The sequence below is a fragment of the Myripristis murdjan genome, chromosome 7 (genome assembly GCF_902150065.1).
Source record: "Myripristis murdjan chromosome 7, fMyrMur1.1, whole genome shotgun sequence".
In the NCBI taxonomy this organism is placed as follows: Eukaryota; Metazoa; Chordata; class Actinopteri; order Holocentriformes; family Holocentridae; genus Myripristis; species Myripristis murdjan.
Window position 1 is genome coordinate 22951053 of NC_043986.1, and position 12585 is coordinate 22963637.

General features: G+C 41.1%; 1 protein-coding gene across 1 annotated transcript; it reads right to left on the reverse strand.

Annotated features, from left to right (window-relative positions):
- Positions 1-11028: 11028 nt before the first annotated feature.
- cebpb (CCAAT enhancer binding protein beta) lies at positions 11029-12585 on the reverse strand. The gene has a single exon (XM_030056819.1). The coding sequence runs from the start codon at positions 12390-12392 to the stop codon at positions 11523-11525; it is 870 nt and encodes a 289-aa protein (XP_029912679.1). The 5' UTR covers positions 12393-12585; the 3' UTR covers positions 11029-11522.

Sequence of the window (12585 nt, forward strand, 5' to 3'; positions counted from 1 at the left end):
GTTCAATACACAATGCACCCTACAAAGTGCAGTTACAAACATCCACTGTGTGAGAGCCATCTTGCCACACACTCAGCTGATGAATTAATGAATATACTGAAAAGTTTGCTTTAAAAAGTCTAAGTAGACTTTTGCCTTTGAAAAATGTTTATTGATTTCATATTGTTACCCCAAATCACCAAATGAAAAGAAGAGTTATTTTTGCCAATACGACAAAATACAGAGAACACTGGAAATGGTAGTGTTTTTTTTTTTCTTTCTTAACCACAAACCAAACCAAACTGAAAATCGTCACCCAAAAACTGCAATACAAACCGAACCACAGTTTTCTTGAACCTCTACACCTAGCAATAGAATGAAAAGAAATAGAAACTTTATTTACATATCACTTGTCTTAGTGTCATAAAGTACTCCACAAAAAGATGCAATAAAACAACAATCATAATATATTTAAAAAAATAAAATAAAAAGAATGCTTTAGAGAGGATTTAAAAGGAGTGATAGATTGAGCAAATATAATCTGTGGGGCCAGCTGAGCTCAGAGGACACCCAGACTCATCAGGGGTCTTTGATATAATCAGGGGCCTGGTCAAGTAAAGCCTTGAAGGTCAACAATGAAGTGTTAAAATCAATATGAACATGAAATTGATACTGCATGTAATACCCACTATGGTGCAGTACCATAAATGCAGCTCATTTGGATGTAATTTGACTACAATTATCGATTTGGTTAATTTTGCTTGTCCTGTGCCCTCGAAGCCTTTTGGTGATAGAACTACAAAAAACACACTCTTGCAGGGAGACACGTTTTCCTCAGCACACACTCCATCTCTAAAGAGCGCACACTCCTTGGCAGAGCTCAGTCTGAGTTCATAACCTTGTGCGTTTGCATTATCACCATGCCAATATAGTTGGCACGTAAAGATGGCTGCCTCCACCTTCACAGTCATTCAGCCCTCACCCACTCCACATGTGCCGCTGTGTACACAGCGTTTCCAGTTGTCTGGCTTTGCTTTCCAGTAAACTGGCACGAGTGGATGTTGACAGAACATTTTGCACTGTGGGGGGATTTGAAAAAAAAAAGTAGTGACATCAGACCAGGAGGTTTGATATTTAACTCCTTGAAGTGGCTCAGTAAACGATTACATTCTCTCACCATACGCCTACCGTGATAGGCAAACAAGTCGTGTGCAATCAAACAAAAGATGTTTGCAAAGAGCCGGCCACAGCCAATGATCAGCTTTTATGATGCACTCAACACCACATGAATACTATAAATGGGGATTTGGGGTTATTACAATGAATTCTCTGTTTCTGTGTAATTTAATATAAAGTGAGGCCCTGCCTGTGCTGAATAATTTGATTGTGTTAATCTGTTCTGTTGTATCCACAGTTGTCTAATTATGTAGGGCCGTGCTGTATGGTTATGTCACTCTTATCTCACCCTGATGTCTTCAAGATTTCATTTGGACCAATCAAAAAAATGTAAGTAAGCACCTACTACAAGAACAAATACTACTACTACTAATAGTAATGCTTTATAGCTGGTTGTAAAATGATGAAATGATTATTGTAAGCAAGCAGATTAACAGCAGCTGAGGGCTCATAAAAATATCCCCACTGACGTCTGGAGAATCATCTTCCACCTGGGACGCCTCGGTTAAAGTCCTGTCACATGTACATCACTACATTACGGAGAGTGTACTTTAAACGGTGAGTAGCCTAACTAGTGGGCCGCGTGAGAGGATGAGGCCAGTCTGCTCAAGGCACCACCAGGTGGCTCTGTGGGACTCTGGAAGAATCGCTGGCTCCTCTACTTTGATCAATGACTACAGTGCCAGGCCTTTTCTCACTGCCCACACTTTTCTTGTTTCCTGTAACGCACCTGGGGCTGTTCATCAATCATCGCTCTTTTATTTACGGTTAATTGTCAGGAGCATTCCTCCAGTGGCAGAACATTCCCTTCTCTCAGTTTTCCAGGGGAACAGCTAATGCCAAAAATATTGCCTTGTTTTAATGTAATAATGAACTTAAAATGGTGTCTAATTGCCCCCATGAGTAGGAAGAACATTTTTGTACACTGGACTGGATTCTCATCTCCTTAATCATTTGTTTTCTAATGCTTTGTTATGAGAACATATTCAGATTCTTATTAGGCAACACTGAACCACAATTGGTTTACACTGTAGTATACTACTGTGGTTTGAAAGTTTTTAAGCCTAATAGCAACTGTTTCCAGGGACTCCATATCCCTGTGTTGTAAAAGAGCCAAGAATGACCTTTGGTTCATTTTACTGTGAGAGACCACAGCAGTTATGGTCAGCCCATAGTGAGGAGGCAAGGGCTTATCTGCACTGGTTCACTGTTTCAGGCTTTTATGGGTACATGGGTTATGGACTGTCGCTGGTATAGTATAACTAATTTGGCACTGGTCCTGGCTAGAACTTCCTGTTTGGGAAATAAGAAGGAGGCGCTGGTACACGCTGCACAAGAATGCAACTTAAACAGTGAGTAATAGCACTCCCAACCACGACGGCTTGCTGACGTCAAGCAGCAGGCAAGATGGAACAAGCTGCACTCAACTGCATTGGGAAAACTACTATCAAGGTGTGGACAGGACAGGAAGTGATCTTAAAGGCACAGTTGTTCTATTGAAACTGAATGTTATCTGATCAGACATTGTTGTCATGACTCATCAATGCTCTTCATCATGATGAAATCTTTCATTCTGAGTTGTTTAAGCGCGGTTCAAGAGATTTTACAAGTGATAATGAAGCTGGATCTATTTCATTTGTTATGTTTATTTTCTATCTGCCATCTGCCATTACTTGTTCTGGGGTACACATTGTACTGTTTACTGTACTGTTTGTGAGTTTAATTTGTGTAGCAATAGCAGTGGGGAGAGAGGAATCCAAGTCTCATGATCCAAATGAAAAGTGAATGAACTGAGTTATCATTCTGGAAAAAAGTGGCAAGAACCAAAAGTGAAATTCACTCTACAGCAGCCAGCAGCGCTAACTAAATTAGTCTATTTGTGCTCTGTGTTCATAGTACAATCAATAACACATTTTGTCTGAGCTTTTCAAGACACTCAATTCACTTTGCATTAATAACAAAGTACAAAATTAGCATTTTTTTTAAACAATGATTGAACAATCATCATTCATCACTCACAAGGGACATCCACTCTGCCCCGCTAACACGTCCAACATGTGTCCCAGGTTTTGTTATTAACCTGGAACTTCCCAGTAGCTGGCCAGATGTCAGGGTGGGTGGGACAATCTTGAAAGTCTCTTTTGCAGGCTGCAGGCTCACTATGAGCCAAGAAGGGATCAGGAAATTCCTGAATGTGAAACCATGGTGAGGGGGGAGAGATCTTTCCAAAATTATGACTCTGCACTCTGCAAAGCCTGAGTCATCACACATCAGCAGCATACAATGGGTGGCTAATAGCAAGAGGCATGAAAGTATCACCCTAGTGACCATGTTTCTTCATGCCCCTATCATTTCAAATATTGGCAAGTGAAACTTGATCAGCTTTCTGTATTGATCCACTTGAAACTAATATTTTCACTTGTTCCTTAACATGGCATAGTGGTGATTTTTTTAAAAAGGAATCTGAGTGTTTTTGCTGGCTGAGCACCATAACTGCATTTGTTTACCACTCAAATGGAAAAGCACTGCACTGTTGCTCTCCTGAAACCGCAGTCACTTAGTACAAAGTTGATGTCTTTTGGTGACGGTTGTTATGACATTAACCCGAGAGCAGTTGCTGTTCCTGTTCCTGTCCCTGGCTACTGTTGTGGACAAAGTGTCAAACACAGGCATCGACGTGACATGCAGTCGGGCTGCTATAGGCTCATGTCGTGCATGTAGGTCACAGCGTAAATACTGAGAGCTTGAGGCTGGTGTTTCCCCCTGCTGTGCTACAAAGCTCCCGCATCCTTCCTTTGCAGAACGCGTTGAAGACTGATGACGTTGATATAGATAGAGGGTCCTCATGTAAATAAAGCTCACTAACCTTTCTAACCTCACCACAGATGTCATTGGTGTTCTTTTGGTTAAAGTGTTGATGTGAGATGTTGTCCTCAGCAACGTGCAAAAAAAAAAAAAAAAAAAAACAACTCCCCCCAAAAAAACATTAAAAAAAAAAAAAAAAAAAAAAAAAAAAAAACCAACCATGGTGTGAAAGTTAGATTTGACATGCAATGGTAGCCTACATTTGAGTTTCCTGACATGCAGAACAGATACTTCACCGCTTCTTTAAGACTTTCTGGTTCACTGTCGCAGCTCTGCTGACAGCATGCATGGCTGTCAGGAGGACTCTGCAGTTGCAATACCAACCAGTGGAATTGGGGTGAAAGGTAAGTTGGTTGACATGAACGTGAGGACGGCCACATAGATTTTAGCTGGTGTGGGTGGTGGATGTTTTCATGTCTGCCACCGCTGACAACACGCCCTGCTTCCTGTTGTGTAATCTGTTCATGTCAAACCCCACATATCACTACTACAGCTATTTAAAGCCTCTATCCATGATTTTACAAGTGTATTGATATAAAAAATAGATAAGCGTAAGTTATGATGCGTGTGACTTACAGATGGAAAATAATCTCCTATAGCGTTATCACTCTGGCATGACTCAAAATACAAGTGTAGGCTCTAGTGCTTCACAAGTAAGCTGCTAAAATTCACATTTAGCTTTAAAAAATGCCATTCTGCCCATCACTTTTGATGGAGCTACATTTTGTGTTTAAATGAATATGAACAAGGGCAAAGTGGAATGATACAGATTATAGGAAGCAAATCCATTGAAGCTGCCTCACCAGATACAGTCTCCATTTCTTACTGTTTGTTCTATCAAAGCAAGGGTTTGATCTTTCATCTTTATACTTAATTTGAGTGTGAGTGCTCAGTCTGGTCCATTTATAATGAACAATGAACTGAATTCCAAGTCAAATTTATAATGCTCTAATCTTGGCACAGATAGGATCCTTGCGAAAATTTTTTTCAAATTCATCGTGTGTGGTACAGTGAGACAAATTTTCACTTCCATTATTTTCAGATTTCGATTAGGCCTTGCTGTCAGAAGAAAACAGGACCTTGACTTATTTGACCCCCGGATACTGCATCTGGTAATCTAGGAAATTTTAATGGGGCACTTTGAGGAAGAGTGCCATGGCCTAAACTTTCAGTATTGACAGAAACTTTGGCACCTGGAAAGACATAGTAGTTGCATTTCTTCATTTTTATAAAGTCCTTCAAAAGTATACTGAGTCACAGAGCAGGCACAGATCAGGAAGGAACTGATTTGTTGATGGATTGAACTTTATTTCAATCATGTGAGGTGGTCCTGACTCACTCCTGAATGTTCTGGATGTTGCTGAGCATATTCATAAAAAAAAAAAAAAAAAAAAAAAAAATAGGATACCTCCAATTTACATTCAGTGTATCCCACATATAGAGCATCCAGGTGGAAAATGAAAGTGTGACTTACTGCTCCTTTAAAGTATTTCTGTTTTATCAATGAGCGAGTGTCACAGGTGGAATGAAACTTTTCAAATGTATTTATTCTTGAAGGTCAAGGTCAACATGTGGCGGCAGTGTCAATAAATACCACCAAAGAGGCCTTTTTTGCCACTTCTTGTGTAACCATTTACTTTCCTTTTACCCAAAGAGGTCATATATTAAATGATCTGACTCCTAACTGAGGGCATAACATCTTGCAGAGCTAAAGTTAATTATTGTCCATACTTCTTCCCATTGCCATTGCATAGTTCAGCAGCAACCGTGAACCATTGTGGCCTTATTGAACTAAACTGACAAATATCACTTTTTATCTTTCAACTACTGATTGTGATTGGTCAGTTTTTAAATGTAGATTTTAATTCATAGCCTTCACTTCCTGCTGCATGCTTCAGGTGCTCCAGGTACATGTATGAGTGAGCCATGCACCTTTCCAAAGACAAATTTTCTGTTATTGCTTGAAATAGTGGATACTAAAAAGGTTTGCATCTTTAATCATAAAGTAAGTTTCATTAAAGTTGGTTAAAATCCTAGAGGAAGTGGGATTTATGCCAGAGAAATGGCTTTCTGTCACAAAACAATAAATAAAAACGTTAATGATGGAACAGCGTTGCGTGTTCTTTTACGCCTGTGGGTAAAACGTGAGTTGAACCTTTGCATACTCCAAGCTGATTGAAATACTCTCTTGACTCCCATGGCTGTTGATCGAATAAGCCAGTGTTCATTTTGCAAGACGCAGGATGGCGTAATGTTACACAAGACCAGGGCAATGATAGCCTTGCTGTGTAGTGACCGCAAGTCACTTTTGCACGTCAGTCGTGCCTCTTTGCAGTCATCTACAGCAAAATAGGAGAAGTGAATGAAGATGTCGAAATCTGGGTTCCCTTCAAGACAGATCATGTTCTGGTTCGTTTACGGTAGGTCAGGCGGTCTGGGTTCCCGTTACACCCCATCTCACGGATATCCGGTGTTCCTTTCACTTGTACAAGGAACTGTAATTAGTGAAAATATTAACAAACTTTTTCTGTGTTGCACTCTTTGAAACATAGCCGCAAACTGCTTTGCATAGAATAAAATAGCAGCAAAAATGGAACTAGAGCAAATTTAGCAAAGCAGAAACAAAGATTTAAAAAGCAAAATCAGAATGTTAGCCGCTTGAAGCAAGTTTGTAAAAGTTAATTTTTACTTGTGTGTTAAAAGACCACAGAGTTGGCTTCTTGTATTTCATTACGTCAGTTGTTCCAGAGTTTAATGGCCCTGATTTCAAATGCTCGGCCACCTATTGACCTTTGTCTAGACTTGGGAACAGTCAGAATAGATTTGTTGGTAGATCATTTATTGCTTTAAAAGTCAACCATAAAATCTATAAGTCTGAACACAAGTAGTACCTCAAAGATTTTTTAGGTTTGTCTCATGTTAGAGCCATAAAGCTGTAAAAACCCTTCCAGAAAGCTTCTCTACAGCAATGGTGCTTTATTCCACCATGATGATGCTATAAAAACACTTCAGGATGTATGAAATTTCCCAAACTAGATGAAATAATTAGCAGGAAGTAGGTTTCCTTGGATGGACATTATATGATCTCTCATTTTAGTTTTAGTTACAAGCTAAGCTGTGGACCAGCTGCAGACAAGAAGGAGCTTCGTGACAGGCAAAAATTCGGGGAAATAAATATTAATAACTTTCTCATGTCCGAAAAGGACAGAAATGGCCTATATTTAGTGATTTTTCTTAACTGGAAGAAACAAGACTGAAAACACTTTGGCATTGTTTCTCAGATGAGGACAGAAAATGACTCCCAAATTTCTGGCGGTCAGCGTGTTATAGGTTGCCAGGTTGCTAAGGCAATCAGGAATTTTAAGGAGTAACATTTGGTGGGCCAAAAATAATCACGGCAGTTTTATCATCAATCAGCTGAGGTACAGTCTGACACATGCAACATTTAATATCAGCAAGAAAGGCCTTCAGGGATTAAAGGTTGCTTATATCACTAGGTTTTACAGGCAGATGTTATGTATCATCAGCAAAGCAATGAAAAGACGTATTACGTCTATGAATTATATGACCAAGTGGCAGCATTCTGATAGGAAACAAAATTGTCCCCAGAGTGGACCCTTGAGGCACTCCACGACTTCACTGGGCTGAGGGGAAATATACGTTTGCCCACAGAGCGCTGCCAACCGAGAGCAGTGTCTGAAATTCAGAGTCTCTAACAACCAAATAAGTTGTGAACAAAACTACATCCACATTAATTGTAACTCACAAGATTGAACTTTATTTGCAGAAATTAATAATTGTGGCATTCGTGCTGTATACTCTTCTGTGAGTTGTTTGATGACAAAAATGATCTTTTACCTTACAAAACCACTGTCACAGCCAGATCATTTTCATTTTGTCTTGGCAATGTGCTTGGAAATCAAACATTACATTTTTGCTCTGAAATTATTTGTAATTAGAAACATATTATTGTCTGCCATATTGCATTCCACAGTTTGTAAATATGCCATAAAACATCCCCCCTACAAATTTTCCCTGTGTTCATGGTGTCATTTTCTGTGGTTCACCTTAATTTTGTCTTTGGAAATTGGCCTGCTGGTGTAACTCATGATATAAAAATTACATTTGGAAGATAATTTAATACATAAGAATTATTATTTTCCCATTTCAATGCAAAACCAACAAATGTATTATGTGTGTATCTGTCAGTTGTCACACTGTCTCAAAGTCAACAGCCAGAAAATATGTAAAAGGATGTATTTTTAAAGCAAAAGCAAATGAAATGATTATAGTTATTAATAATTAATAATAGTAATTAACAGCAGCCGCTATACTGTTTGAGATACTGTTTTGAGCTGCCAGCTTATTTGATTCATTAAGGAAATACAACGTGACACAGCTAATCTTGCTCTTATCACGCTGAAGAACATTGTCTTGAAAAGCAAACAGTCAAAGTACCACAAGCGACTGGCAGCAAGTGTCGTACAACACAAAAGTGACTCACAGGGGAAAAAACTCTCCTGCATTTCAAAATTGGTACAGCGTGGACATTAGAATGACAGGTGTGTGTGTGTGTGTGTGTGTGCATGAGAGTGTGTGCATGACTGTGTGTAAGTGTGCGAGTGTGTGTGTGTGCTGTTGGGGTGCATGGTGCTGTGTTTGTATTGGTTTATCAGAGGAGTTTTCAGCAGGGCAGTTGGCCTGCAGGGGGGTATGATGCAACATGGAGTTTACGGACAGACACTGCCCATTGACGGTAAACTCTGAAAAGGAGGCTGGGCTGAACTTTCCAGAAAAAGAGGTCATCCTCTGTGGGAAATTCCCTCTCTCCTGTCAGCGTGTGAGCCAGGAGCAAGGAGAGAGGCTCCATTAGGAAATGTGGGGTCATCGAAGAAAGAATGTTTAGAATGCTCAAATCTCTCTGTGCCAAAACGGACGGAGAAGACACCGCTGCTGTTTCCATGGTTCTCATGCAAAAGTCTCAGCAAAACAACACAAATATGTGTGTCAAATGTTTTCCAAGAAGAGAAAAAAGAAAAAAGAGAGAAAGAAAATAATTTGACAAATGATTCTCTCCGTGATTGTGTTCCTTTTACAAGTTTGGATTTTTCACTTGGACTGTTTTGCAACCAGTAACACAGGCCTGAAGCTGAGCCAGAATGCGTGAAAACTATTGTTATGAGGAGTGTAACAATGACTTGCTTTACACTGGGCGTAGCATTCTTAAAGTAGTGATGTGTTGGAAAAGGAGGATATTGCACAATAGCTCAAAGCTGAGCTGTTGAGACATCCACTGTATTCAAATGTCAGCCCTCACTGCACAAAACAGGAGAGACGCTGTTTATACTTTAGTTTGCTCTTCTTTAGGGGGGAATATAACATGGCTCTCAAAATGCCAGCATAGTGAGCAAGGCCTCTCTTGAAAAACTGGCAGAAGAGGTTTTTCCTCCTTGTAGCTCAGCATAAGAGATGGAAAACATTCTCCACCCTGAATTGTCATGGATCACCCACAGATCACACCATGCCTCAGCTGTTTGCATTGTGTTCCGCTTCTTGCCGACTCTGAGGCTGTCATGCTTAGCTGGTAGAGACAATTCACACAGAGATATAGACCATGTATAAGTTTAAACTGCACACGGAGATGTGTGGTGATACGGTTTGGTGAGCACCATCAGAAGCAAGTCTTCACCTCATCTGACTTGTCTGATGTAATCTACCTTGTCACTCCCAATTTCAACCACTAAATATTCGACTGAGTGTTTTCCACGTTAGGGTTGAACTGGCTTGCTTGGGATTATTCATAATCAGTCAGCTGCATTGACTCCCAGGTCTTAGCTGTTATAGCGTGACCTAAGGTGGTGTGAGGTTAGTTGTTGATTAATTTCCATGCAACCTTGAACCCCTTTCTGGGCCAGTGGACCCACCAGACTGTTGACAGAGCTGTGTGCTAAAGATAAAACTAACATTTTTGTGCTGCAGGCATTTTGACTGAGTTGTCTGCTGCTCACAGCAATATAATTTTCAGCAGTCAATTCGGTGTTGTAATGGAGGGTATGCACAAGTAGGCCTATACAAATTAGACCCACCTCTTTTTTTCTGGAATTGTAAGAGTATACCCATCTATCAGCCTAACAGCCACTGAAATATGTAAGAAAATAAATCCACTTCCTCCTCAGTAATCTTCCCTACCTACTCAATCCACCTCATCAACTATCTCTAAAGCCCTGAGTAAACTGGTAGGTATAATCTGTGCTCTTTTGTGATTCTCCAAAACCAAGGATGTTTACAGAAGTTTGCAGCCTGTGGTTAAAAATAAGGGTAGCATCGATATAAATAATCTCCTCAGTTATGTTTTTACTCAGTGTAGTGAGTGGCACATCTCTTTCTTTCTCAGTTGTAGTCCGTACTAATTGCTGTAAACAGGGATTTTGAATCATCAGCTCCTCACCTTTCTGCTCCATGGCAGTATCAGATTGACAAATGTGTCATATTCTTGCTCTGTATGTCTGATCATAATTATTATCTGAAAAGCTGTATAACGCTATAATAAACTGTTGTGTGTCTTATTCTGTTTTGTGGACTGAGAAATTATTACAGCTTAGAAGACGAGTGTTAATAAGAGGCATTATTAAAGTGCCTTACAGGTAAAATGCATTCCATGTCAAAAAAAAAAAAAAAAAAAAAAAAAAACCTGACATTTTACTTCAATGTGGCAACACTTTATGTTGACAACGCTGTGACTGAACCGCTCACAGAATCCAAATAAGCAACCTGAAATAAGGGCTTGTAAATTTGCTATTTTTGCCATATGGATCTGAAATAAAGGCTGCGATGTATCCACAATGTCTGGCAACTGAGAGACATAACATAGCATGCAGTCTGACTTCAATCATGCATGTGTGAGTGTGTGTGTTAAGACCTGAGGCAAGCATAATATAACACCCCAGTCAGTCCATGCCTGCACCTGCCTTGAAAGCACAGAAAAGAAAAAAATACCATTGAAATTGATGAAAAACAAAGTATAAATCTGTTTAATTCAATAAAATATCAAGTACAATTAAAGCATTTCACCTTTAATATTAAATAATTAGACTTATTTCATTCATTGCCAATACTGTTACAAAGAGTTGCATCATTTCACTGCAGTACAACTCTTCCCTTGACAACCATTGCTCCAGATAAGGAAAATGTATAAATTCACTCGCATGTATGTAAAACCTGCACAGAAATACTGCATACACAAAATTACATCTGAGAATAAAGCTAAGGTGGCATGTCAAGAATCATGAATGATTGCGCAATCCATGCACCCCGTTCCTCACTCCCATTTAAAGTGTCCTTGTAAACTGGTGGTAGCCGTTTTCACCTGTAAGCGTACCATTTTTCAACAGTTGTTCAGTTCAGTGTAACACCTTCAGCTTTCAAGTCCATTAATGATCAGACAAGTAGCCGAGGAGTCTCTGCCGCTTCCCAGAGAGACGCGCGGAGACTGGCCGCGGTCTCTAACATTGTCCAGTGGCGGAGAGCAGATTGCGCAGGGTCGCCAGCTCCCTCGACAGCTGCTCCACACGCTTTTGTAAACGATCATTCTCTGCAGCCAGTTCCAGCACTTTATGCTGAGTCTCCATGTTGCGCATTTTGGCTTTATCCCGGCTCTTCCTCACCGCGAGGTTGTTCCTCTCCCGCCTCAGCTTGTACTCGTCACTGTCCTTGTCCAGGCGTTTCTTTGGTTTGCCGCTGGGCATTTTGGCAGTGTGCGATGGTGACCTGCTTTTACCTGTCGGGGCAGGTGTGCCGGGGGGGCTGGAGCAAGTGGAGGACGCGGTGGAGATGTTTCCGAGACTGCCGCTGGGAGTGGACTGGTAATGAAGATACGGTCTCATGTCGAAACCAGACGAGCCGTTGTCCATCTTTGCCTCTTCCTTACTTTCGCTCCTCTGGGCAGGTCTGTAGCGGTGCCCGAGAAGTTCAGGGCTGAACACGGTGTCCACACGGGTCTCCTGCAGCTCCGTGTAACCCAGCGCGTAGGGCTCCCTGGGGTCCCTCAAGTTGTCGCACTGACTCGACTCCAGCTCGTTGACAAACGGGTAGTTCTTGTAGTTTTGGAGAGCTGCAACTCTCTTGATCTTGCTCTCGGCCAGGAAATCTGACAAGACGTCCCCCTGCTGCTGTGTCGGCGGTGCAAACTGCGGACAGAGCAGAGATGAATCCAGGTAACAACAGAAATCTATCGCTTTCTCCCGCTCGTCGATGCCCAACTCCGTCATCGAGTCGTCAAGCCTTCTGTATGAGCTGCTGCTGATGGGGCTGATAATGCTGTCTCTACTATGGAAAGCAAAGCTGTCCTCCTCGTAGAAGCCGGCCACTTCCATGGATCTTAACACCCGCCGGATTGCAGGAACATTGAGGGCAGAGGAGACGCCCGAAGTGGTTCGGCTCGCAGAAGCTTCAGCACAGAAATGTCCCAGTGTGCGCAGTGCCTGTCAGTCTGTGTGTTTCACTGTTTAATCATAGCCTATCACGTTAACACAGCAGGACAGATAGTTTTCAGCGGTTGTTCTGATG